This window comes from Amphiura filiformis, chromosome 20 (genome assembly GCF_039555335.1).
Source record: "Amphiura filiformis chromosome 20, Afil_fr2py, whole genome shotgun sequence".
Classification (NCBI taxonomy): domain Eukaryota; kingdom Metazoa; phylum Echinodermata; class Ophiuroidea; order Amphilepidida; family Amphiuridae; genus Amphiura; species Amphiura filiformis.
In genome coordinates this window covers 41,463,825-41,489,376 of record NC_092647.1, presented here as the reverse complement: position 1 = coordinate 41,489,376, position 25,552 = coordinate 41,463,825, and the positions used below count along the sequence as shown (strand labels likewise).

Below are 25,552 nucleotides of genomic sequence, written 5' to 3'. Positions count from 1 at the left end.
GAACTGAAGCACATAAAAGTTCCAAATTATGACGACGACCCCATTGATAACTCACAAATATTATGCAATGGAACAGGTTTATTGAGCTATTCCAGTTGACATTTATACACCCTGAACCCGAAAGGAAGATATGACCTTCATCTCCCACACAGGGGGTGTAGATTTCAAATGGAATCACCCATTCATGTAACCACATTTGAAATTCACACTCCCTGTGTGGAAGATTAAGGTCATGTCTTCCACAGGGGTGTATGGATTTCAATTGGCATAGCTCGAACCATTGCTACTCACGTCCTTGTTTACATATATATCCCACTTCTCTTCTACATGATATATCATTCCATTTGCCAGTTGCTGTGTACCATTCACCACAGTGTTCACCATCATCATTGGCATTGTTAGGTTCACCTAAAACAAAAGGAATCAATCAATTATAAAATAGTGCAGTTGAAACTTATCAATAATGACAAGATTTTCACACAGCTATTTTTATGCATAATGTTGTTTAAAAAAAATGTTTCCAAATTTTCCTAGTGAATTATATTTCAATGTTTGTATAATTATAATCTGCACCGTAAGAATCTAATTTCAACATACCCATGCCAAGAACAGATTTTATAAAAAGAAGTCTCCAATATGAAGGTTCAGTGCTATGGAATTCTTTGTTTTCAAAAGTCTTTCAATATTTTACTTTTATACTTGAAAATGATGTACTATAATATGCTATATATTGTTAATTTAGTTTGCTTTGTTTTATGCTTATACTATAATCACTTTCTGTAACACAGCCCGAGAAAAGAATGACATTGTGCTGAGTCTGGGCCCTCCTTATCATAAAAGATGATTGATTGATTGATTGATTGATAGATAACTACAACTAAAGCCTAATTTGCGCAGGAGACGTGTGAGAACTGTCACAAGAAGTGGACCAAAATGACACTGTGATTGATGCAACTACCCAGCAAACACAAAAACGTTTTAAAAATGTTTTAAATAAGTTATATTTTGGCTTTTGGTTTAAGTAAAAACGTTTTAATAACATTAAAACATTAATAACATTAAAATGTCGGGTCATGATAACGTTTTAAAACGTTTTGTATGAAAACACACTACAACAATATTTTTAAATGTTTTCAAAATGTTATTGTAAGCTATTTTAAAGACATTTTACCAAATATTTTGTCAATACTTAAATAACATTATGTTAAAATATTTGAACCCAGCAAACACAGAAATGTTCTTCAAAGGTTTTTTTCAAAACCTTATAATAACATTTAAATGTCGGGTTATATAAAGGTCATGAAAACGTTTTTAAAACGTTATTGCAAATATTTTGGACAAACATTTTTCGCAAAATATTTTTGCAACCCAAAAATAACATTCTGTTTAGAATGTTTTGTATCAAGTTTTCAAGAATGTTTTTGGAATGTTATTAAAACGATTTTATACCCTTTATATAACCCGACATTTAAACGTTTTCTGTAAAACATTTTTGTTTGCTGAGTAGTAGATTATCAAAAAATGTTTTTTAAGGTTATGAAAACGTTTTAATAACCCGACGTTTTTAAAAACGTTTTCTGACAACCTTTTATCACCTTTTGCGAATGATGTCCAAAACGTTTTGCGTAAGCTGGGTAAAGGCTAGTTACATGAGATTCATGAGAACTGTCACAAGAAGTAGACCAAAATGACATTGTGTGTCAAGTTTTATCACAAACCTCATCAGGTTTCATTCATGAACTCAATTTAAAAACAATTCAGAAAATCAACCTAGCTCAAGATGTAAAAAGTGGCTGTAAGATAAGTATGTTAGCCTTGATGTTGCAGGTTAGTGGGTGATATGGCCTGGGAATATAACAAATCAAGTTCAAAGAATATATATACAAATCAACGAGAGGCTGTGCATGTAGAAAATGTGTGTAACATGTAAAGGCAACATGTTTGAAATGGGTCAATTTCTGGTCTTTGTGTGGTCTCTGGCTTGGGCTCAGGGAGCATTTTTTAGGTAAAATGCCCTACATCAATTTGCTACCAGTTGAACTTTAGGCAACTCAATCTGAAATTTTAGCTGTGACTGAATCGCCAGCAGGCCTAGCATTCGCACATTTATTACCAGAAGTTTGATCACCTGCAATTTGTGTCTTGATCATTGACTATTCATACACTCTTAGATAAGAACCAATCAGAGCAAATGTTAGAAAAATGCGAACCATGCATTGATTGTGTATAATGCACGGGCGCGGACTCCAGGTACTACCCGCAGTGCTTTCGGACGCATTTTTCTTGCGGGTTGATGCATTTATATTTGCTTGTATTTTCCAACATTTTTAGTGACAATTTTGTTATAAAAATAGCAAACCATGGAATTTTTTTTCTTGTGTATGAAAACTTGTACTCAGATGTTGATGTGTCTAAATGCACTCCACCTTGCGAGGCTCGTGCATTAGACATATCAATATTTTGCACAATTCACTCCCAGCAAGTGATATGCATTTATTAACCTATAAGTATAGGGCTAATCATGCATGATAGCCATAACTCACCATCATTCCAGTTGATGTATCTGAATGGCGTCATATCTGTCCACTCCCAGCCCCCTTCAGCAGACATATCATTGGCCCCAAACCATAAAGCGCCCTCATTGGTGTACTGTGTACGATCTGTGAAATACAACAATTTGTAGCATTAGCAAGTTTTTACTATATCCAGCAGACATAAAAATCTTCTTAAAACATTTAATAACATCTAAATGTCAGGTTATATAAAGATCATGAATACGTCAATGCCTGGCAATTTCCATTGTTTTTTGCCTGGCAGTATGCGCGCGCATCATATTTTGTTCAGGGCTCATGTTTTTAAAACTCCCGCCACATCACAATAAGGCAATTGAACAGTGCAGTGGTTGCATGGAATTCACTCAAGCATATCGATATACCAGTCCCTTGCCTTTGTTAATAAACATTGAGGTCAACTCATCTATAGTCAAAAGACTTACCCTGAAGGAATAGCTGTTCTTCATATCCACTAACACTGGTCAGATCACCACCTTCCAGACGACACTGATAGAGGGCGTCATCCCAGAATTTGTAATCGTTGAAACGGAACAAGTAACAACTGCCACTGTATATGTCACTGTTGCCATCATATTCCCATTCTAGGCCACATTTGTCATTATAAATACCTGCACAAATAATAAGGTTAATAAATTTCTGAATGAATAACAAGATGAACCTTAATGTTGAAAGGACCTTTTGATGATCAGAAAGGAAAGAAGTTAGTTTTAATGAGAAAAGATGAACAAAGAAGTTGTTTGTTTCGATGCGGATTCTAACCCCAGAACCCTCCGGTGCAAAGCACTGAACCAGCAACTGGTAGCCATGGGTGTTTTGCGGGGCAACTAAACTGTGCGTATGTATGACTTATGGTGATTGCATCATCGCACCACATGGGTTATATGCATGCACAGTGGCTTCGTTTTGGAAGATTTCTCTAGGGGAGAGCATGGCCTAATGGTTAGGGTACTTGCCTTTGGTGCATGAGGCCCCCGGGTTCAATTCCCAGTGGTGGAGATTTGCTGAGATATTGACATGGGGAAAAAATGTCTGAAATTGATTGGCATTCTCTGTAGACTTAATTCAGACTTCTGCTCTCTCCGTCCTTCTAAGGGGATGTTAAGCCATCGATCCTGTGTACAGAGAGCCATACCTGTACATGAATTTTGCAGCCAGTTTCAAAAAGAGAGTGGTGTTAACCCCCGACTGTTACCAACCAGTACCCTTGTTCAAATGGACCCCAATGGAAATAAGCTTTAATAGAGGCTTTCTTAGGTTATCCAGGGTTGTCAAAACCCGAACAAATCAGATCAAATTTTACAGCATAAGGATTAATATGTACGCTTCAATGAAGGAAAATAGTGGTTTATTAACCTTAATGCTGAAAGGACCTTTTGGTAATGGGAAAGGAAAGAAGGAAGTTTCAAAGAAAGAATATGAACAAGTAAGTTACCTGTACCCTGGGAATTCAAACCTCAGACCCCTTGGCACATACATTGTTGGGCAGGAAAACCTCCTATGTGCTTGTGGCCCCTGAACATGTTTAAAATGAAACTGCCAGCAGGTTACATGGAAGGTTTTGCTTTAAACATGTTCAGGGGCCAATGACACTTAGGAGGTTTTTCCTGCCCAATGACGATGTGCATCCAGATTTTCTAGCAATTTTTTTTGTTGCAACTTTGTTGTAGTATTAAATTGTAATTCAGTTGGTAAATTCTCTCAAAATGTAGTTCGTGAAAATATACAAAAAATGCAGAATCTAAATGTGTAATAAATTAGCTTTTTACTTTTTCAGTGATAAGCCCTATCAGTATTGTAACTTTTCTGGTTTTTGAGAGCAGTTTTTAGACACTCCACTCATTTATTATTGTAATAATGTTATCATCAACAATATTTTAGACAATTAATTATGAAATAATCATGTTTTCAACAAAAACTTATTCTAGTAAAACATTAAAAAAATATTTTGTACGCAAAAATAATGATTTTCTCGAAAGGTCAAAGGGCAAATAATATGCCTCCCAAAACTGTTCCACAATGCATTGCAAATTTCAATGCTGATTTGGCTTATTTCGATGATATTTGTCTGAAAAAATCTGCTAGCATTGTAGCACATCTACTAATCACTTGGCTCTTGCAGGCATTAAATTCAGTGCTTTTTACTAGATAGCCTAAGATAGCTCTTGGCTCATGTGGGCATTAAATTCAGTGCTTTTTATTACATAGCCTCAGATAGCTCTTTATGGACTCACCTGTAGGTGCTGGTATAGGTGTGTTGACAGTACCATCATCATCTGAAAAAAAAGCAAATATCGGTAGAATTAGAACATGGTAATATACAGCTCACTTGCCTTAGATTTGTATGCAATATAGCAATATTATGACTTTTTTGATATTGAAAAAAAACAACACCATGTTTCTTTGTTAGGTAACTAAACTGGCCTCAAAAAGAAACTTATAATTTTTCACAAGGTCATATCTTAAAAGCCTGTCCATAAAAATGAACAAAAATTGCACACAGGATTACTTCAATACTCTACTCTAGACACATGTCAGTAACCAAGCAGTTGTCCAACTGACACAACAGTAAAATGCACTGACACAGAACAGCTTCCGGGACCCCATTCACAGGCAAATAATTGGAACCCAGCAGAAGTTGATAATATTTTTTTAATCTCAAAAAATTAGTGCTGTATATTTCTGGAATGGGGAGTATATGTCTTGCGTCACGTCACATCGTGTGTATATTAATAAATCTTAAAACAAATACTTATGAGCAAGTGGTACACATTTTGAGAAAAAAAAAGTACTAAAATAATTTTTGAAAATATTTTACCTTTTGGCTTTTTACAGATAAATCTATGTTGTCTATCACATGGTAAATCATTCCAAGTTCCTGCATTTTGATAAGCACCATTCAAATGCACACAGTCCTCCCCATTATCCATATTATTAGGTTCACCAGCGTTCCAACTTGTGAAATCAAGCTTTAAAAATAAAACAAAGTGATCATATTTTTAAAATAACTGCTTACTTTTAGGCTTTTTGCAGATATATCTATGTTGGTTATCACACGGCAGATCATTCCAGTTTCCTGCAATGGCATAGAAACCTTCAAGATGGACACAGTCTTCACCACTCTCGTAATCGTCAGGCTGGCCTGGACCCCAATTGGTAAAGTCAAGCTATATACATTGTATGGAATTGGGAAACATTGATTGTATGACTGACTGATTGATTGATTAATAAATGACAAAATGAGCAAAGTTCTCCATCAAATTGAGGATGCTAGATCTAAAAGGGGATTAAGTCACAAAATTATGAAAATGGAGCTATTGTCAGTTTCTGCTACAAGTGTGTTATCTATGCCCTGTGTGCAAGTTTCATAGTGAAATAATGTGGTAGAGCATTGAAACTGCAAGGACATAACCACCATCTTGAATTGAAACTACACGAACATAACAAATGTCTTTGTCATTTATCTTGAAATGCTCTCAATGTGACTGATCCCCTTTATAGCATCCTCAATTTTTGAGACAGCCATGGCTTCAACCGATGGATTCAATCTAACCAGATTGGTATATCCAGACTTTCACAATTGAGGGAGCAGTCAGAGGTAGCCCGAGGTACTCACACCTCCGTCACTACGATTTCCACTGTCCTTCTCCGTACGAAGGTCTGAGACTCCTGAGCATATCTGGTCCAGGGTACACATAACATACCACTTTTTGTCATAAATACCACTTCCTACCATTCCTCACATGAAGATGAGATTTAAACAAAACATATTTGGTGCATGCTCGTAAATTCTGAGCACATTTGAGGATGTAAAAGACCAGACTTGTGACTGTTATCGTCGCCGTGTTTTGAATTCTTCCTATAAATAGATGCCGTCCGTCGCGGTGCCCCGTTTTTACGTACATAGGGCATTCATGGCCCTAGTGAGGAAGGAATAGGGCCATGATGTTTCGGGCTAAGTCAGGGGCAAATGTGCCAACAGGATGACAAACGGTCAACTCATGGAGGGGGGGGCTCCCCAACTAGCCACTGGTTATGTCACTGATAAATTGCCTCATTTGTATACAAGCAAGTCAAACTCAAGATTAATTTATTAATTGATGACTTTCTTGCTTTCATTTCGTGGACAGTGCCTTAAGAAACAGGCAGCAGAAAGACAAGCAAAAAACCAAAATCACTGGTCATTATATTCATCATCCTAATCTTTCACCTGATTTAAATTCAATAGCACAATAGGACTTGGTGCTATTGCACTGCTATTGACTGGTTAAAACAGGTGAAAGATTAGGATGACGAATAAATATTACCAGCGATTTTGGTTTTTTGCTGGTCTTTCTGCTACCTGTTTTTAAGGCAATGTGATACTTACAGGAGATCCATCAGTCCATACAAAGTTTCCTTCTCCCATAGTATCATGGAGACCTATCCAGAGATTCTCTCCAAGTATGCTAGCACGATCTAATGTAAGGGAGAGAAATTATAGGTTTGTTATCAAGACCCACACTCTATTCAAGTTGAATCAAATTTTTATTCCCATAATAAAAAACAAGCAAACTACATTAAAATCATATATAAAAAATTTAATAATCCAAAGAATATTATGGAGATGGTCCAAAGGCCTGTGTTCTCACTTTGATAAACTAGAGCGGTTACCCAACCATAGCTGAACCATGGGGCTTTGGCAGTATATTGAGGTATACCACTGTGACATGTTTAGAACTTTTCCTTTTTCATGTGACATAACCCAAGGGGGTGTCACACTTTTGTTTTTGAGATATAGACCCAACATATAAATATTGTGTTTAATGGTTAACTCCTGTACAAAGGAATAGGAAGAGTTGTTGAATGAGCATGCACTTACTTGTCAGGAAAGACTGTTCATCAGCACCATGAATACTGACCAAATTGGCATTCAATCCTTCACAGCTAGTCTGTGACCCAGTCCATGTAGATGAATCATCCAGTGATACATAGTAACATGAGTCTCCGAACAGAGTCCAACCAGCTGGACAGGTTCCAATAGCTATAGAAGCAGGAAGAATAAGATTGGATATCAAATAGAGATTCTATAATGCTTTGATGCACCAAGCGTCATTGATAGCTCAGTTTATAAGACACCTTTAATTATTGATTGAGGCATAGGATACTTAATTGCAAATTTAAAAGCCTGTGAAAATATTTTATATCCATACACTTTAGTGTCTAACTGTTTGTAATCGTGAATATAAGAAACCACAAAACTGCTCCGAGCACCATGTTGAATTTTGCAGTGGCAGATTCAAATTGTGCTCGCTAACCTAATCCTGCTGGGCATATACACACGCATAGAAATGTGATTTGTCTGTACACCTGCAACGCAACCGCGTAAATGTTGCAACCATGTAAATGCACTGATTCAAATCTGCCACTGCAAAATCCAACTTGGCCTTACTCTCAACTTGAGATGAGACAGACTATATGCAAATACAAAGGTGCACTTTTGGGTAGAAGCCTAAACTGATCAAAAACTAATCACTGTATGTGTAAGTATAAAATATTTGCTCTGTAACAGAGGTGAAGAGCACTGGTCTAGAGACCCAGAGGTTCTGGGTTAAAACCTTGGTCAAGAATTATTATTTTCCTTGACCACTTGAGAGAAAGAATGACTTGCAATACCAACTTACTCATGTCTGGAGGCACAGGAGACACTTGACGACCTGTAAGAAGGAAACAAAGAGAAATAAATGTAACAAACAGTTATTAGTAGTTGTTGTATACCATTAACAATTTAGAACTATTGTAAAACCAGTGTTCCTGTACCTTACAGAAAATAAATTCATCAGGACATCTCTATAAACCCCTCTACTCATTCACTTATTAACAATTATTGTTCAAAATTAAGTAGCTAAAAATTAAGTAGTTAATTTGCTCAAGTTTAATTACCCATGACTTGGGCATTTTCTGTCTATGACTTCTTCAGGCCTGAAAATCAATTAATAAAACTCTAGGTTTTACTCCCTTCAGATTCTCCACGACCTTGCTGGTAACCTGTAATTATGATCCCTTTGAACTTTGTTATAGTCTAATAAACTTTTTTTTTCATCATTTTCATGTTATCCAGGTAGGTTATGCAAAAGCATCACAGTGAATGAAACATTTAATGCTCTTGTTTTGGGCTATTCTAGTTGAAAGCCACACTACCCCTGTGGGAGATTTTGGAAATATCTTCCACAGGGGGAGTATGTTTGTCAAATGTAATTGGTCAGGGTTAATCATTTTGAAACCCATACTTCCCCTGTATAATGGCTGTACCTATATCTTCTACAACTGGTGTGAGTATCTCAAATGGAAGATATTCAACTATCTATTCTATTTGAAACTCGTACTCCCGCTGTGGAAGACTTTAGCTAAATCTTACACAGGGGTAGTATGGATATTAAATGGAATAGCCCATTATGATACATACCAACTTGAACTTTACAAATAAAACCTTGAAGATTGAAGCAGGTTCTTGTGTCCCATCTTCCTGAAAGATCACCTGTGTAATAAATAAAATCAACTTGTAAAAAAATTCCTTTAAAAGAAATGGGCGCCCAATGGGAGCTTGATGTGATGTGCTGAAATGTAACCGTTTGGATATTTTGTTTCTTTAAAACAATAAGGTAACATTAGCATAGTCAGTCCGGTCCGACTGCCTGATCAGGAAATACTGCCGAATCAGGCAGCATGTTGCCGAGTCAGGCAGCATGGTATCCCACAATGCAATGCTCTATTTCAAATAGAGCATCTTTTAATATACCATTATTTCTTGGTTTAGAGCAAAGAAGTAGGTAAAATATATAAAATTATCAATGCATGTACAATTAATAGTATTTTTTCATCAATTTTAGTTAAAATAAAGTTAATTTGCATATTTAAATCAAATTTTTAAAAAACCGTTAGAAATTGTTTTGTTATTAAAATTATTTTCCTCCCGGTGGAATTTTTTTTTTTTTTTTTTGAAAAATTGTCAACTTACATGTAGCTTATGTGTGTCAAAGTAAAATTTCCACCGATCTTTTATAAAATCACCATGAACAATTTAATCCTTAGTCTGTCAAATTCGGAAGGGTTACCAAAGCCTGTGTTGCCTGACTCGGCAACATGCTGCCTGATTCGGCAGTACATCCTGATCAGGCATTCTGACCGGACTGATAGTAAGCAAAGAAAGATTAGGAAATGTAGTAAAGCATATTTATTTCAGTAGGAGAGGTGTAAAATCGTACTGCATGGGATGTAAGAGGATTGGTTTCAATTAAAAAGTAATAAAGCTCAGGTTACCATTTCGGTTACCATTGTTAGGAAATGGTATATCATGGGGAAGGGGGGATTGATGGAGCAGAATTATTTTATTCAGAATATAGGTTTGCATATTTAATTCTTATGGACTGTTTTCCAAACAGAGGTATTTATTTCTTATGATTGACTGCATCGGTAAAGAAGACAAGAACAAACAATCTGAAGAAGTGTTATTTAGTGCTTTAAACAAAATTTGTCAAAATGCTTGGGATTTCAGATTAATGGATCAGACACTTAAAGAGGAAGTCCCGCCAAAGCAGTTCTTCTGGGGTGAACCAAACCTGTCTGGTTATCAAATTAATCAGTGACAAGGTTATCTCTGAATTTGACAGATGCTAATTGATGCTTTAATGTTATTGCACCAATTAGCACCTGACAAATTCAGAGATAACCTTTGTTACTGATTAATTTGATAACCAGGCAGGTTTGGTTCACCTTAGAAGAACTGCTCTGGTGGGGCTTCCTCTTTAAGTTCCTTGCACTCATTTTTAAAACAAATTTGCAGCCTTTAAATTTATTTTCAAATTCAGTGAGCTGAACTTGGCTATGACCTTGTTTACACAGAGAGAAATCGACATCAAATTCAGATTGCGACTATAGGATTAGCATAAATCATTTGTTGACGGGGTGTTTAATAAGCCCAATCGGCATTGGAAGTTTGTAATGCATTGTGGGACAGTTTTTGCAGTTTTAGGACACTTTGTCCTTTGACCTTTCAGAAATATTGGGTTTTATGCTCAAAATATAATCTAAAATGTTTTACAATATTTAAAACAAATATAAAAAATATAAATGTTTTAAAATTAATTATTTGGTATTTTTTAATGATCAAAATTGTGACAATAATAAGAAAATTAATAATAATTACGTAAATTTTCCCGATATGTCAGAGGTCAAAGTGTCCTAAAACTGCTCTCAAAAACCGGAAGTTAGAATAGCGATTGGGCTTATTACAGGGTAGTCTACTTCAAAACAAATTATGAATTTGACTTTTATGCCATTACTTGCTGATGCTTCAAATAACCATTATGAAGTTGACTTCTAATTGCGTGTTCGTTGACACTGTAAAAGTTGAGTTTAAATTCGACACACCTTGCTCCGGGTCAGCATTATTGAAGTCGACTTCTGAAGTCGAGTTCAAAATGCAGTGATCCTGTTCAGCCCTTGAATTAACCCACGGCACCCATGGCATTTTGCCGTGGGTGCCCATCCCCACTGCCGTAATGCCCTCAAAATATGTCCTTTACCCAAGGCAGTCACTTGCCGTGCCCTCTAATGAAGTTGCTGTCGTGCCCCAGCCCTGCCCCTTCATTATAAAATCATCTATCTATGTTTGTGTGTGTTTTCTTCACTTTTAAGAAATTGCCTTGGTGCCCTTCTCAAATTTTCAACAGTTGTCATGATGCCCTCTTGAAATATTACAAACTGCCATGCTGCCTTGCCTTTTTAGTGAAAATACAAGGCAATTTTCAACTTGCACTAAAAAGTTGCCGTGCCCCTTCAGATCCTTAATTCGAGGGCTGATCCTGTATATACACAAACGAAGTTGAGTTCAATTTCAGCTAAAGTCAACTTCAAGCTCTGTAAACAGGGTATATGATAGTTGGTTCTATTGGGCTGATTCAGCCTGATTAGGGTAGTGGACCTCAAAAAGAATACACTTTAACCCCATGAGAACTAGCCGCCGATTGGCCAAAATGAATACTGTGTCCAATTTTGAACCAATCAAGGAGGGTATTAATAAGATCTGCATATGCAAGTTTGACCATAAATAGTTTAAAGCCTGGTCATAATTGGCAATTGATATGAGCATTTCAAGTTATCAACCAATCAGAAATGCTTTTAGATAACCAGTAGTGTCCAAGGGGTTAAAGTACCAATAGTTACATCATGAATTCAATGATTCATTGTTTTTTCCCGGTCTTAATTCCTGGTGGTGGTAACTTGCTGGATGTTGACTTGGGGAAAAACATACAAATTTAATTGGCAATATCTGTACATTAAATTCAGACTTCTGCTTTTTCAGTGGTGCATTAATGAACCATTTGACTTTTGGAGGGGTAATAAGCTGTTGGTCCCATGTAAAGAGAACCATACCTGTACATTTATCATGTATGGTAGTTAGTTTCAAAAGGAGTAGTGTTAACACCCGACTGTCCCAATCCATATACAGGGTGTCCCAAAAAAAGAGGCCCCTCATTGCGCCCTCGTTTTCTCCTATTTCTGAAAAGTTGATTAAATATATTTTGGTATGTAAAGAAACCTTAAATCGTTAGCTTTAATAAACCAAAACAATTATTTCAATCGGCTCACAACTTTTGAAGATATGCCCTTTTGAATAAAAGTACCCGTTTTTCACTCTGTCCACGGATAGCAAACAGAGTGGTTGGGATGGCTCATGCTGTGGAGTGGCCTGCACGATCACCAGACACCACTTGTTTTTCTAAGATCTTCGTAGACGTATTACTGAGTGCATTCGCAAGTATCCGGCGCAAAAGGATGGTACGCAACGCAATTGATGCAATGAGGACCGGGGCTGAAACCTGTATTCGCCAAGGAAGCAACCAGATAGAGGGCAGAGCAGCACAGTAAACTCAGTTCAGATGAACCAAAGACAAACCAAACAGCCTTTTAGGGCTACCTTTTATCCTAAAAAGAGAAATGACTTATGTTGTAAATAAAAAAGAAATCAAGAAACAACAAAGTAACAAAGTAAGAAACATAATAATAGGTATATCACCTCAAAAATAAGGGCAGCAGAAACACGTTATTTAATGTTTCTACGTGAATGACCTTTATTAAAGCATCAAAAATCAAAAAACCGAATTGAAATCGGTCAATGCATTGTGACGTAGTGTCAATTTTAAGATGCTCATAAATGGAATGCAAATCTGCCACAAATTGCTATAATGACAAAATTGGCACATTTCGAGATTTTGAAGGTTTATTTGGACACTTGCTTGAAAAAGCAACGTTAATTTAAGTATCACAGGTTAATTGCCTATATTTTTAAACTTCGTCAAAGAAAACAAAATTAAAAAATCTATCATTGAATAATTATAATAAATTAACCAAATATACTATTTTAGCAATTCCGCCAATCTGCAGACAAATAAAAGTTGAAAAAATTACTAAGTTCAGCTAATTAATATGCAAAATTGATGCCAAAAGAAAACCGTACATGATATCAGGGTGCGGTTTTTTCACAAACATATGTATACAAAGTTCTTTCAATTGATAACAAAAAAATACACAAAAAGTAATCAATTATGCAAATTAGCTTATTACAGCTAATTATGTATTCATGATATTATTATGTAAATTAGGCATGAGTAATTTTTTTTTTTTTTGATGTTTAATGAAAGTCTTTTCATTCATCATGAATTTGTCAAGTATGAACCTATTATGATGTTGAGTAAAGAATCTGCAGTTAATTACTTTAATATAATACAAAAAAACAACTTTGACATTTTGACGGTGTCTGGAATAGAATTTTCATTTTTTCTGTAAATATGGTATGTGTCACCATTGCTCAAAGCCAAATCCGAAAAGTAAAAATAAAAATTCATTTGCAATGAGACTTTAAATTAACATTTTGTTATCTGGATTAACATGGGAAGAGAAACGTAAACGGAACAGCCCCTCTATTATACCGCAGTATACAAAATGGTGTGGCCTTGGACACACACAATGGCTTAGAGCTATTGTGGTTTGGAATATTACTCCCTTTAAACTCACTTAAAAAATGTTTTGTTTCAAATCGCTTTTCCTCAAGTGTGCCATTCGTTGTCGACGGAAATAATTTACATGCTTAGAAAGATTAGTATTTCAGCTAAATGGTGGTAGATCTTGATTTTTCAAAAGGCCTATATTTATTGATTTATGAGGGATCTTCAACAATCAATAAAAATAGGTAGTAGCTCTTAAACGAAGCAATATTTATTTTTAAAAAAACCGATGGTAGTCACAGAAAGGTTTCACACACCATATATAAAAAATTCAAACAATTGTGATAAATAGCACATATGAGGAAATTAATTTTTCGGCATGGATGTTTGCCAAAATTGAACAACTTTCATGCGCGCGCTTTTCAATTGACTGTTATGCTTGCATGCACAGTGTGGCAGAAGTATTGTGCAGCCACTGTGACATGCCTAATAATAAAACAAAAGGCATAAATAACCAAAAAAAAAAAAAAGAAGTAATTGCAAGTAAAGCAAAAGAAGTCCCATTCGGCATCCATTTTACCCACAAATTAATGACACTATTAACAAAATCCATTGCCCATAAACCCACCGGTAAAGCCCATTCCATAAATAAAGTTATTTTATAAAGTTATCATTGAGGAATGTTTCATATTCATGCATGGTATGTGTACTCCTTTTCAATCTTTGAAGTAGCCAAACCTTCTCCGTGGACAGAGTGAAAAACGGGTACATTTCTTTAAAAGAGCATATCTTCAAAAGTTGTGAACCGATTGATAAAATTGTTTTGGTTTATTAAAGCTAACGACTCAAGGTTTTCTTACATACCAAAATATATTTGATTAAGTTTTCAGAAATAGGAGAATAAGAAGGCGCAATGAGGGGCCTCTTTTTTGGGGGGACACCCTGTATGATACAGCATTACCAGTTGTCCAGTCAAATTTTCCATAACAACATTTTAAATGTCAGTTTAATTAATATCCCTTCCAAAGGATGTATTACTCTCATGGTCTATTCATACCTGCCTATAGTCCGTCAACTCAGAAGTACAAACTGGAGGTATGAGAATAATTATTTCAGTGCAATGCCTGTGTAAATGCTTCTTTGGTGCGGCAACTGCTGTGCAATTTGTACTTGCCGAGTGCACCATGCTCTTTATGCGTCACGTTTTTTAACACGCAGTGCGTGTGACGCAAGCATCGACCCCTGATGCCACAGATTTTGTTTGTACTTCTAGGTTGAAGCAATATATACATGGAACCACAATCATATTGATCCTTATAGTTCTGTGGCATACCATAAATCCAATTATTATACTATATATCATCACTAGTGGTCTATGCAAACTTTTCATAATCCCTCCAAAGGAAGGAGTACTCTCATGGACATGGTCTATTCATACTTACCTGTAAACATGGAGCCACAATCATATTGATCCTGAGTGTTCTGTGGCATACCATCATTCCAATGATTATATGATACAGCATTACCAGTGGTCCAGGCAAACTGACCATCATTAATAACATCTGATAGAAAGAATGGTGACAAACATAGTAAGGTTAATAATAAATACCTTAAACTAATAATAAACAGACCATTCACCAACTGGCAAAATCCCAACATTATATGTTAATGTGGGCCAATGATTCCAAGGAATACGACACAAAAATGCTACACACAAACCACATAATTTATGGTCTTTCATATTAAAATGAAGACACAACACGGGTGGTATGATTTGTTAGACATGCATGATTGAAAGAGCAGCCCTCATGAATATGCAAGAATTCTCAGCATACAAAGCATGGGGACTTTGCCTCTTGGTGAATGTTCTATATCTCTTTAGTCTATCCCAATGACCGTTATTTTTACACGGTTGATTTTGTCTCACATTTAAATTTTATTTTCAAGCATTTTTTGTATTCCTATTTGTTCTTTCAGTTCCGTTCAAGTTTAATGACATATATCTCAAAATTAAGTGTCATTTTCAAAATCTCACACATGAATGAAGCTTTGAAGTTTGACTTCATTATGATCCGGGCTAAATGAGCATCTTGATAGGATATTGGGCTATTCCAATTGAGGTTCATAGGTGGTGTGCCTATGGAAAACATGACCTTAATCTCCCACACATGGGGTTTAGATTTCAAATGGAGTCAACCATTCTCACTTCCTGTGTGGGAGATTAAGGTCATGTCTTCCACAGGATTTCAACTGGAATAGCCCATTTGTACTCACTTAAAAAGATATTCTAATGAAGAATTGGGCTATTGCAATTAAAATCCACACTCCCCCTGTGGAAGATTTAGCTGAAGTCTTCCACAGAGGGAGTATGAGTTTCGACTAGAATAGAGAAATTGGGTAACTTTCAATGAATACTTGCTCCAGTTGTGGAAGATATATGTAAAGCTATGATACAGGGGGAGTATGGGCTTCAAAATGATTAACCCTGACCAATTACAATTGAAAAACATACTCCCCCTGGGGGAAATATTTCCAAAATCTTCCACAGGGGTAGTGTGGATTTCAACTGGAATAGCCCATTAGACTAAAAGGTACATATTCACACGAATATAATATTGTTTGAAGCTAATTCTTTGAGCTATGTAAACACTAGATGTACAGAAATATATTTTTTTAAATTAATTTACCTGATATACCAATGTACACATCATTAACTCCTTCATTTCTCATTTGTGGCAATTTACTGGTAATAAATTGGTTTTCAGAGTCCCTGGAAGTGACAATAAAATAAGATTTTACATTTGTCTACTTTATCAATCAATATGTGCGGTTAAAATCCGAAATTGATAATTTCAGTTATTCATAATGTGCACTACAAGTGGAGTTTGTTCTTCCATGTGACTTAAGTAACATTTCCCCTCATCTTCTGTTCATGGTGGTGCCCTTCCATTTTAGGTCCAAAATCTCCCACGGTGGCAGCCTCTTCAAATCTCCCATGTAATAGCGTAATATCAGTATTATTTTCTACTGTGGGTAAAGCACTTAACCTTACCTCTTTCTACTCGGATATAAACATGGGTAAAATTACTATAATCAAATTAAGTATTTCTTGGCCAAAGTGGAACATGCGTGTTGCGTCCATGTATTGTACTAAGCGTGTACGCAGTGCAAGGGGCGTGTATACTTTCTTCTGTACCGCGCTATATTCGTGTGTGATTATCGCGGAGCCACTAGCGTTCACAGTGTTCCAGGGTGGGTGGAAACAGGTTAAATGGTTAGTTTATGGGGTGGGTGGGACCGATTAAAATGATTGGTTTATTGGGTGAAGGAAGTTTCTTTCGCCATTATTTTCGCTTTTTGGTATCACACACAAATGGAAGAAAATCAACCACACCGTGCGATAAACTTGTGTTTTGTTGCAATGGGCTATTCCAGATGTATTCCGCACCCCCCTATGGAAGACATTTAAAAAATACAATTCCAGCTGGAATTGAGATGTGTCTAGAATTCCAGCAGTCATTTTTAACACAGATTCCGGCTGGAGGGTATGGAAGACATTGAGATTAGGTGAAATTCCGGCTGCTAAAAAAAAAAAAAAAACAATAGTGGGGATTGTGAAAGGCCATGATGTGCCTATAGAAGACATTCATATTTCTTAATATTCCGGCTGGAAAATGGTCAAAAATGCTCCAATTCCGGCAGGATCTTCACTTATGGTCGCCATCTTGATTAACCTATGAATGACATTTACAATTTACTTGAATTCTGGCTGGAAACTGAAAAAATGTTCTAATTCCAGCTGGAACACTATGGAAGACATTTACATTTACATTTACTTGAATTCCGCTGGCCATATTACCACAATTCCGCAGGGTCTTCCATGGGGTTTTCCTGACATGTGAATTCCGGCTGTCAATTTAGCCCCGAATTCCGGAAGTGTCTTCCATAGGGGGGGGGGGTGTGGAATACATCTGGAATAGCCCAATACTGGTAGCACTAATAAAAAGGCCGTCAAACGCTTTTAAGACTAGCGTGCCGATTGGTTGACAAGGCCAAATTTATATACATTGTTTACAAATAGCCACCAATCAAATGACAGCTACATTACTATTTGGTTGTAGTTGTAAAATAATAGTCTATTCAAGGGTTTTTATTTTGCCCTATTTTCCGTACAAAATACGGCGAAACCGTGCTAGTTGGCATGTCTGGTTTATGGGGCAGGCAGGAGCATAGCAAACAAATCAGAGTTAACAAAACACACCAAATGCTACTGAGCAAATATATTACACTTACGATAAAATGGTAACCATGTATGTTCCTTGAGCTTCACAGTAATGTTTAGCATCAGTCCATGTCATTTGGTTGTTAACATTAAATTGATAACATTGACCATCATGTTGTCTCCAGCCTTCTGGACAGGTACCTAAAAGTTCAAATAAAATGTTTAAAAAAAATGTTGGTATTTATACAGCGCCTTTCACATGTGTACACGTACCAAAGCGCTTTTACATTTATTCCGCTGTCGTTAGAATATGTCAGCTGCCATACAATGCCCAAGGCATGCTCATACCTTTGGGCGGCGCTCAATGGACAATATTCATAACAGCTCCCCATTTGACCCCTGGGTAGAGAGAGGCAAGTAAGGTAAAGCGCCTTGCCCAAGAGCACAACACGATGGCACCGCCGGGGCTTGAACTTGCAATCCACCGATTACAAGGCAGAGCCTGTACCGCTGCGCCAACGTGCCCTTATAATACAAGAGTTACATAAACAATATGGAAATGACTTGTAAGTTCAAATCGTATCTTGTATCAATATTGCCTTTATAGGCTATGCAAAAGATATAACATAAGCTTTCACACCACCAAATATAGTATTATACTGTTGTGCACCCTGAATGCATTTCTCAGAAAAAACCTTGGATGGCGTAAAGTAAGCATCAAAATGAGCAGAAATTTGCATAACTTTGGTTAAATTTGGATTGGTTATGATTAGTAATATCAAATCCTGCAAGTGTACCACAGATGGGAGAGCTCAAGTATTTTTTAATGATTTTAAGCAGTCTTTTCTATACAGAAACACTGGCATGATTTTGCAGGTAAATTAGGTAATTCCCAGACATCATAGACTTCGAGGGCCAGTCATAAAAAATAATGACGGTCAACCTATATTTTTTCCCAGTCAGAGGGATCAGGCTAGGGCTAATTTCAACCATCATAGCTGTCGCTAAGAACTGAGTCGCTCTTGCGAAGAAAAAATGATGTTTTCTTGAGGCAAATTTAGTACATATCTCTATGGGGATTTATTTGGTGGTATGATATCATAAGGGGCTTTATTTACACCCATTACATGTAGGGCAAAGAGGGGCATTAGGGACCACCATTTGTAGTTTTCACCATACCTGACTTTTTTGATAGACCTGTTATTCAGCTATCTACCACAGGAAAAAAATCTGCCAACAATGCGTGGGGCATTTGTACCACCAACTAGTACCATGTTTGTTGACCATTTTGTGACCTTTAATGGTTCTTAAGAGTTTTTTTAAAAAGTCTTATATCAATATGGTGTTTATTTTATGTGAGGAACAACTGACACATGTAGTCCTTGCCTTTCCAGTCCTCTTCCAAGCCCACAACTTCTGCATATGCAAAAAGCCAGAAAATTTACAAAACATACACCAGAGTCAACCACAACCAATGTCCTCCAGTCCACAATCCTGACATTGTCAGGATCAGCTTCATTGTCCATTTTTTGCTTTTTTGTCATATTTACTGACTTGGTTTTAGTGTTCTTGTTATTTTTGCTGGTTGGGTGTTTTTTTTGTTCAGCTGCTTCTTCTTCTGGAGTGCAGCAGTATATTGTACATATGGGGCATTAAGGACCACTTCTAACTTTATTATATGGCTATGATTTGACCCGCAAATGTCATAGTTGCGTAATTTAACTTACTACAAACCCATTATGAAATAAAATAAGCGCAAATTTTAAAACTTGTTGTTGAACAACCAATTCATACATGGGAAATCACAGATATTTCACTGAAAACTTAGTACGGGGGCATTGGACCACCAGATATTTGCTAAAAACAGAAAATTGCAAAAATTTCTTTAAAATAACAGATAGGGCCTATTATCTGTTAATTATCTATTTTCACACTACTAATAAGCAAAACTAATGTAATTTATTATATAATTGTGGTTTTAGTGCATTTTTTAAACAAGCACATCACAATCTGTAATTTACTAAGAGGCCTAGCAATAATGGTGACATTAGTCGGATGTCCACTTCCCGGGGTCCACTTTCAACATGACATTTTTTCTCTTCAAATCATTTAATGAGACAAATAAATCTTGATATTATGCTTACTAGTGTGTCCGCTTTCAGATGAAACTATCAAAACTGAACTCCTATACTTTTGCACAGAGGAAATGCAGAAAAAGAGATAAAAATCAAGATCAAAAAGTCTGAATTCAGATTTTAATCTGAACTCTCACACCCCTGCATCAAGCGCTCAAAGGTCACATGATGTCTTGTTTAGATTCCCTCAAGCTATATCACAATGCTTAAGTTTAAGTTTAAGTGTCAAAAATGTTCTCCGCATGCAAAAAATACCCAAGGAAACACTTTGATATCCCAAAATACAACAGGAAACTATTCCATTTAAAATCCACACTACCCCTGTGGAAGATTTTGGAAATATATTCCACAGGGAGAGTATGAATTTTAAATAGAATGAACACATTAGCAGCTCTATATGAAACTCACCCTCCTTCAGTGAAAGATTCAGGTTGAATCTTTCTCAGAGGAGCTTGAAATTCAAATGGAGCTGCCTAATGTGTTCATTCTATTTGAAATTCATACTCCTCCTGTGAAAGCTATTTCCAAAATCTTCAACAGAGGTAGTGTGGATTTTAAATCGCATAGCCTAAGATGCTTACACCTCAAGTGGAGGCAGTAACAATTTTTCATTAAGGACCAGATTGGTTAATGTGTATTGTTGTCCTTATTACTCAATTTTTGCCCAATTATTGTCCGCCTGTTTGCCTTACCTTCTAATCGTTCACAGAAGAAAGTCTTTGTATCGCCACAGTTACCAACAGCCCATTTTCCCCCAGTTAATCTTGGTACTCCAACACAGTTGGCTTGGTTAACACTATTGCAAAGCAAATGGACAAATTCCAATGTTAATTATGTAGAACTCATATTCTACAAGTTTCTGATATTCACAGATTATGTTAGCACTGTCACCAGTGACTATGCAATTCAGCATCGATTCTGCACCCCCTCCAAGCAATGAAAGTCAAATTTTTGCGCGCTTCGTGCACATTTCAGCTCAGAATCACTTTAAAAATAAATTTAAGACCAATATTCAACTTCATTATAACCAAAATTAATAAGTGATAGGCTCTCTTTGGGCAAATTTTTGCACAGTCAGCACAGAATTGGGGAGAGGTGCCATTATGTATCCTTAGCCCTGGGTGCCACAACACCTAGCTATGCCACTGAGGGGGGCTACCATTGTTGGGTAGTATGGGTATGTGCCCAGTGCCAGTGAGAACCTCCATTTCAAAACTATTCTCCTGCTCCTAAGACCCTCATTTTCAGCTAGATTAAGTCCTTATGCCCTCCGTTTTACACTGCTGAAAAAGTTTGCATTTTAGGCTATGTTAAGGGCTGGGGTATGAACGTTTGGACAGTATTTATTTTGGGACATTAGAGCACATCAGACATATCGAATTGCATTCTGAATACTAAGAATGTCATTCTGATATCAAATAATTTTTAGAAATTTTGACCTTTCAGATTGAAGATATGGATTTTTTTTCCAAAACACCAAAAAAAAATTAGGTCTTTTTGGGAAAAAAATCCATATCTTCAATATGAAAGGTCAAAATTTTCAATTGACCGTCGGCTTTTCCTCTCTGCTACATACACTTGAAGAATATATCATTAGATTTATATAATTTACTTCGAGGACTGTTATATATCAAAAATTCAACAATATAATTTGTCATAAAATTTGTATTATATTGTGATTTTCAAAAAATGAAAATTATTTGATATCAGAAAGACATGCTTCGTATTCAGAATACAATTCGATAGGTCTGAGGTGCTCTCATGTGCCACAAAAATACTGTCGAAACGCAATAAATGCTCATTTTAGATCCCTTAATTGTACAAAATTTGTTAAGTTGCAGCTACAAGACAAAATTGCCTTTGTATACGAGTGTATACGTTCTGTGGAATAGTGCACAATTCGATACTATGATTACTTCCAAGATCAAAATGAAACAAAAAATATATTTAGATTAGAATGTAACTCACAAGTCAGGTTCACCACTGTCCCAGTTTTGGTAGGTTGTAGGTCCATATGAGCTACCATCTGTCCATGAAAAGTCACCAGGGAATGTTGAACCACTATCCTAAATCAACATCAACATACAATGTATAGTATTGCATTACAGAGTTCTTTCATGAGCAAACTTCATTTGCTAGCAAGATATATTTAAATTTTGACATCCTTTAATGAAAACCAAATATATGAGCTTTTAAAACCAAATGTTTCACAAGTTCAGTTAAAGCAGAAAGGTGCTCTATTTCAATTCAAGAATTTATGAAGAAAACAGTATAGAGCTGGATTCAGCAGGAGGGTTAACTTTTTAAATCCTATGTTACATATTCTATCAAAATATCAGTAATGCATGTGTATCCTTTTACAAAGGGATATCATATCAAAAGTATAATAAAAGTATTATATCAAACATGATCAAATGCATTTAAAAACATTCATAAACAGAATCAATATTCATGAGGTAATGCACCAATAACAGCAGATTTTTGATAAGTGCATTTACAGTTGCAGACCTTCTTAAAGGAAATTCATTATGTTGAGTCTCAAACGCAAACACTTCTAGCAACAATATTGACAAAAATACCACAAGTCAGCCAATAGTGTAAATATTGCACATGAGTTCTTTACTTACTTTATCCGTCAAGCCAATCCAGTAGTCCAGCTCAATGGTGACTTGATATGACTGTAGAAAATTCTGCTCATCCTGACTATTAACTGCCACTAGATTACCATCGATAAGATTACAGAAATACTCAGAATCTACAAAAGTTTTCCTGTCATCAAGGTATTTGTAACATTTGCCATTGTATGGCTTCCATCCATTGCTCTCATCACATTGAATGACTTGATCTGAGAAAATAAATGACACATTAAACAGCATTAATAACTAGAATTGTGTGGTTATTGGTTGGTATACCGGTTCTTGCTTCCACCTTGACGCCCGTTGCTGTAAAAAAATTTGTGAAAAAAACATTTGTTGACCAAAAAACACATTTGAAACAAAATGTTTTTGAAACAAATATTTTGAAAATAACATGTTTTTTAAATATAAAAAAATAGAATAAAAAAAAAGGACATAGTTTTCTTGCCTCTGCTAAAGAATCAAGACTGAACCGGCATCCAGTGGTGGGGGCATGGAGGGCAAATGCCCCCCAGTAAGAACTCTTGCCTCCTGTTTCCCTCCAGTAAAAACCCAAAATTACGAAAAAATGTCCATGTTTTACGGCAATTTTGGCTCTGTACAGTTATCAAATGCACCCCACCAACCTCCCACACACCCCCCTCCACACGCACCTCAACACAAAGACAATTCAACTTACTTATACTTCTGCCACAGATATAATATTGTGGTTCTATACAGTTCTCATCCCACCATTTGCCTTTTTCAGGTGAGTATTCCACACAATCCTCCTCATATTCACCATAGTTGTTAGGTTCACCACCACTCCAAAATCTGTCAATCAATAACATCAAAAGCAATCTATCAGAATGATATACTATAGGCCCTGCATAGGGGGGCAAGTCCTTTCCAAGAACCAACAAGATATATTTAAAAGTAGAGCATAGCTATGAACAGGTGGGGTCCAGGGGCTGCCTTGGGGCCTCTGGTGGGGTCTAGGGGGTAAAGCCCCCTCCCCGGAAGTTCTGAGGTTTTAGCGTTGTGGAGGGCCAATTTTCATGCATGTTTTTACCTATATATCTAGCATTTTGTTCCTTTGAAATTGAGTGAAAATCACTAGAGAAGGCAAAGAAATAATGTTTTAACCTGTTTTAAAAGAGAGAAGTTGCTACTTTAATTGTATAGTCTTTGAAAGTTGTGGCATTTTGACACTTATAAGGTAAATCCAGGTGTAAATAACAAACAAACTTCATTTTGCTTCAAATTAATTATGCAGCCCATACTTTGCAAAACAGCATTTACAGGGGAATTGCCTTGCTTGCTGAATTCAATCGAATACAAGAATCCCCTCTTGCTTGAAAATTAACAATATGGGGCTAGTCTTCTTGTTTGAGAACACTTTGTGTACAAATCATTAGGGCATATAGTGGAGCAATCTACAACTTTTGAATTTGCATCTTCCTTGGGATTTTGGATCACCATGTGCTTATTTCTTGACCAATTTCAACGAATTTAAAAATCCACGCTAAATATGATCTTTCCATCTTTCACCCCCACCCGGAAAAAAAAGGTCCACTTTTTCAAAGTCAGAACCCCCCTAAAAAATCCTGTGTACAAGCCTGTAACTGGGACATCAATTCTTTTGCTGACTGAATTGGTTATTAGTATAAAGACTGCACAAAAAGTAGCATAGCCAATTAGCCATAATAAATACGCATATAGCTTTAAAAAATAATAACCGTTTTCACAATATTTTAATATAGAAAGAAGGATAATTTATTTACGCGTATTTTAATACCCCATCGGTCAAATTTCATTCAATATTAACAACACAGCAGTGTTTTGAAAGAAAAATACCCTAATTTAAAAGTTGCAGCTATTTGTATTGATTTGAAGTCAGCACAAAGATAATGGCAGGCTTCACGTGTTACAATGCTGGCATTATAACTACTGATCACTGTAAACTGCAACTTTTAAATTCGGGTATTTGTCTTTAAAAGCACTGTGTTGTTAATGTTGAACAAATTGGACAAATATGGTATCAAACTGTGCGTAAATACACCATCCTTCTTTCTATGTCAAAATATTGTGAATACAGTTAATAGTTCTGAAGCTATTGACATATTTGTAACGGTAGTGTTACTTTTTGTGAGGTCTTTAGTTTACTTACGTAGATGTGAGTGGAGAACCATCTACCCACACAAAATTGCCTTCCATAGTTGTGTCATGTAAACCTATCCAATACCTCACACCAGTATCACCAAGGAGATTATTTAAAAATTCCTAAAATACAAAGAAAATACAACAACAGTGCTCTTTCAGACTGAAAACTTCTTACATTGAATTTTTTACAAATGTATGGCATGAGGATGCACACAGGATCACAGAATTACGTTTTGGTGCAAAATTATTGGGACTTTATTTTCATTGTATCATATAAGTAACAAAGACAGTAAAGCCTATATGATAGTAAATATGCTTGAATCACAAAGTATCATAACTTTAACTTTGGAATTTGGGGAAAATTACACATTTTTGAGAAAATCACCAAAAATTCTAGTTACCATTTCTCTCATTTTTGTTTAATTAGGTCCTCAAAATTGTTTTATGAACAAAAATATCCCAGGACTCTAGCTACTTAAACGCTTTCAGCATGGATATACCCAGCAAATACAAAATATTTTTGACATTATTCGCTGAAGGTTAGAAAAGGTTATATAAAGGGTATCAAACATTTTCATAACGTTCAAAAAACATTTTTTGACATTCTGACATAATGTTATGTCAGTGTTGACAAAATATTTGGCAAAAGTGTTGACAAAATATTTGGCAAAAATGTTTGCAAAAAATAATTTTCAATAACATTTTGACAACATTTTAAATATGTGTGTGTTTTCATATAAAACTTTTTCGTGACCTTTATAAAACCTGACATATAATGTTATTAAAACATTTTAACTAAAACCAAACGCAAAATATAACCCATCAATCAGTTCAATCCAGCCACAGAATTAGAAAAGGAGAA

The 25,552-nt window shown here is 36.0% G+C and overlaps 1 protein-coding gene across 1 annotated transcript in view; it reads right to left on the bottom strand.

The window, feature by feature from the left end:
* LOC140142330 (macrophage mannose receptor 1-like) overlaps positions 1–25,552 on the bottom strand; it is a 57,147-nt gene that overhangs the window by 25,809 nt on the left and 5,786 nt on the right. Inside the window, exons 4-20 of the mRNA XM_072164299.1 lie at positions 24,698–24,810; positions 23,228–23,361; positions 22,540–22,757; positions 21,881–21,978; positions 20,605–20,708; positions 17,849–17,978; positions 16,243–16,325; positions 14,998–15,117; positions 9,016–9,087; positions 8,234–8,266; positions 7,432–7,593; positions 6,940–7,028; positions 5,389–5,539; positions 4,805–4,846; positions 2,996–3,181; positions 2,544–2,660; positions 292–408 (exon numbers count right to left, since the gene is read on the bottom strand). Of these exons, the coding sequence (XP_072020400.1) occupies positions 292–408; positions 2,544–2,660; positions 2,996–3,181; positions 4,805–4,846; positions 5,389–5,539; positions 6,940–7,028; positions 7,432–7,593; positions 8,234–8,266; positions 9,016–9,087; positions 14,998–15,117; positions 16,243–16,325; positions 17,849–17,978; positions 20,605–20,708; positions 21,881–21,978; positions 22,540–22,757; positions 23,228–23,361; positions 24,698–24,810 (1,969 nt within the window). The remainder of the gene's footprint in view (positions 1–291; positions 409–2,543; positions 2,661–2,995; positions 3,182–4,804; positions 4,847–5,388; positions 5,540–6,939; positions 7,029–7,431; positions 7,594–8,233; positions 8,267–9,015; positions 9,088–14,997; positions 15,118–16,242; positions 16,326–17,848; positions 17,979–20,604; positions 20,709–21,880; positions 21,979–22,539; positions 22,758–23,227; positions 23,362–24,697; positions 24,811–25,552) is intronic.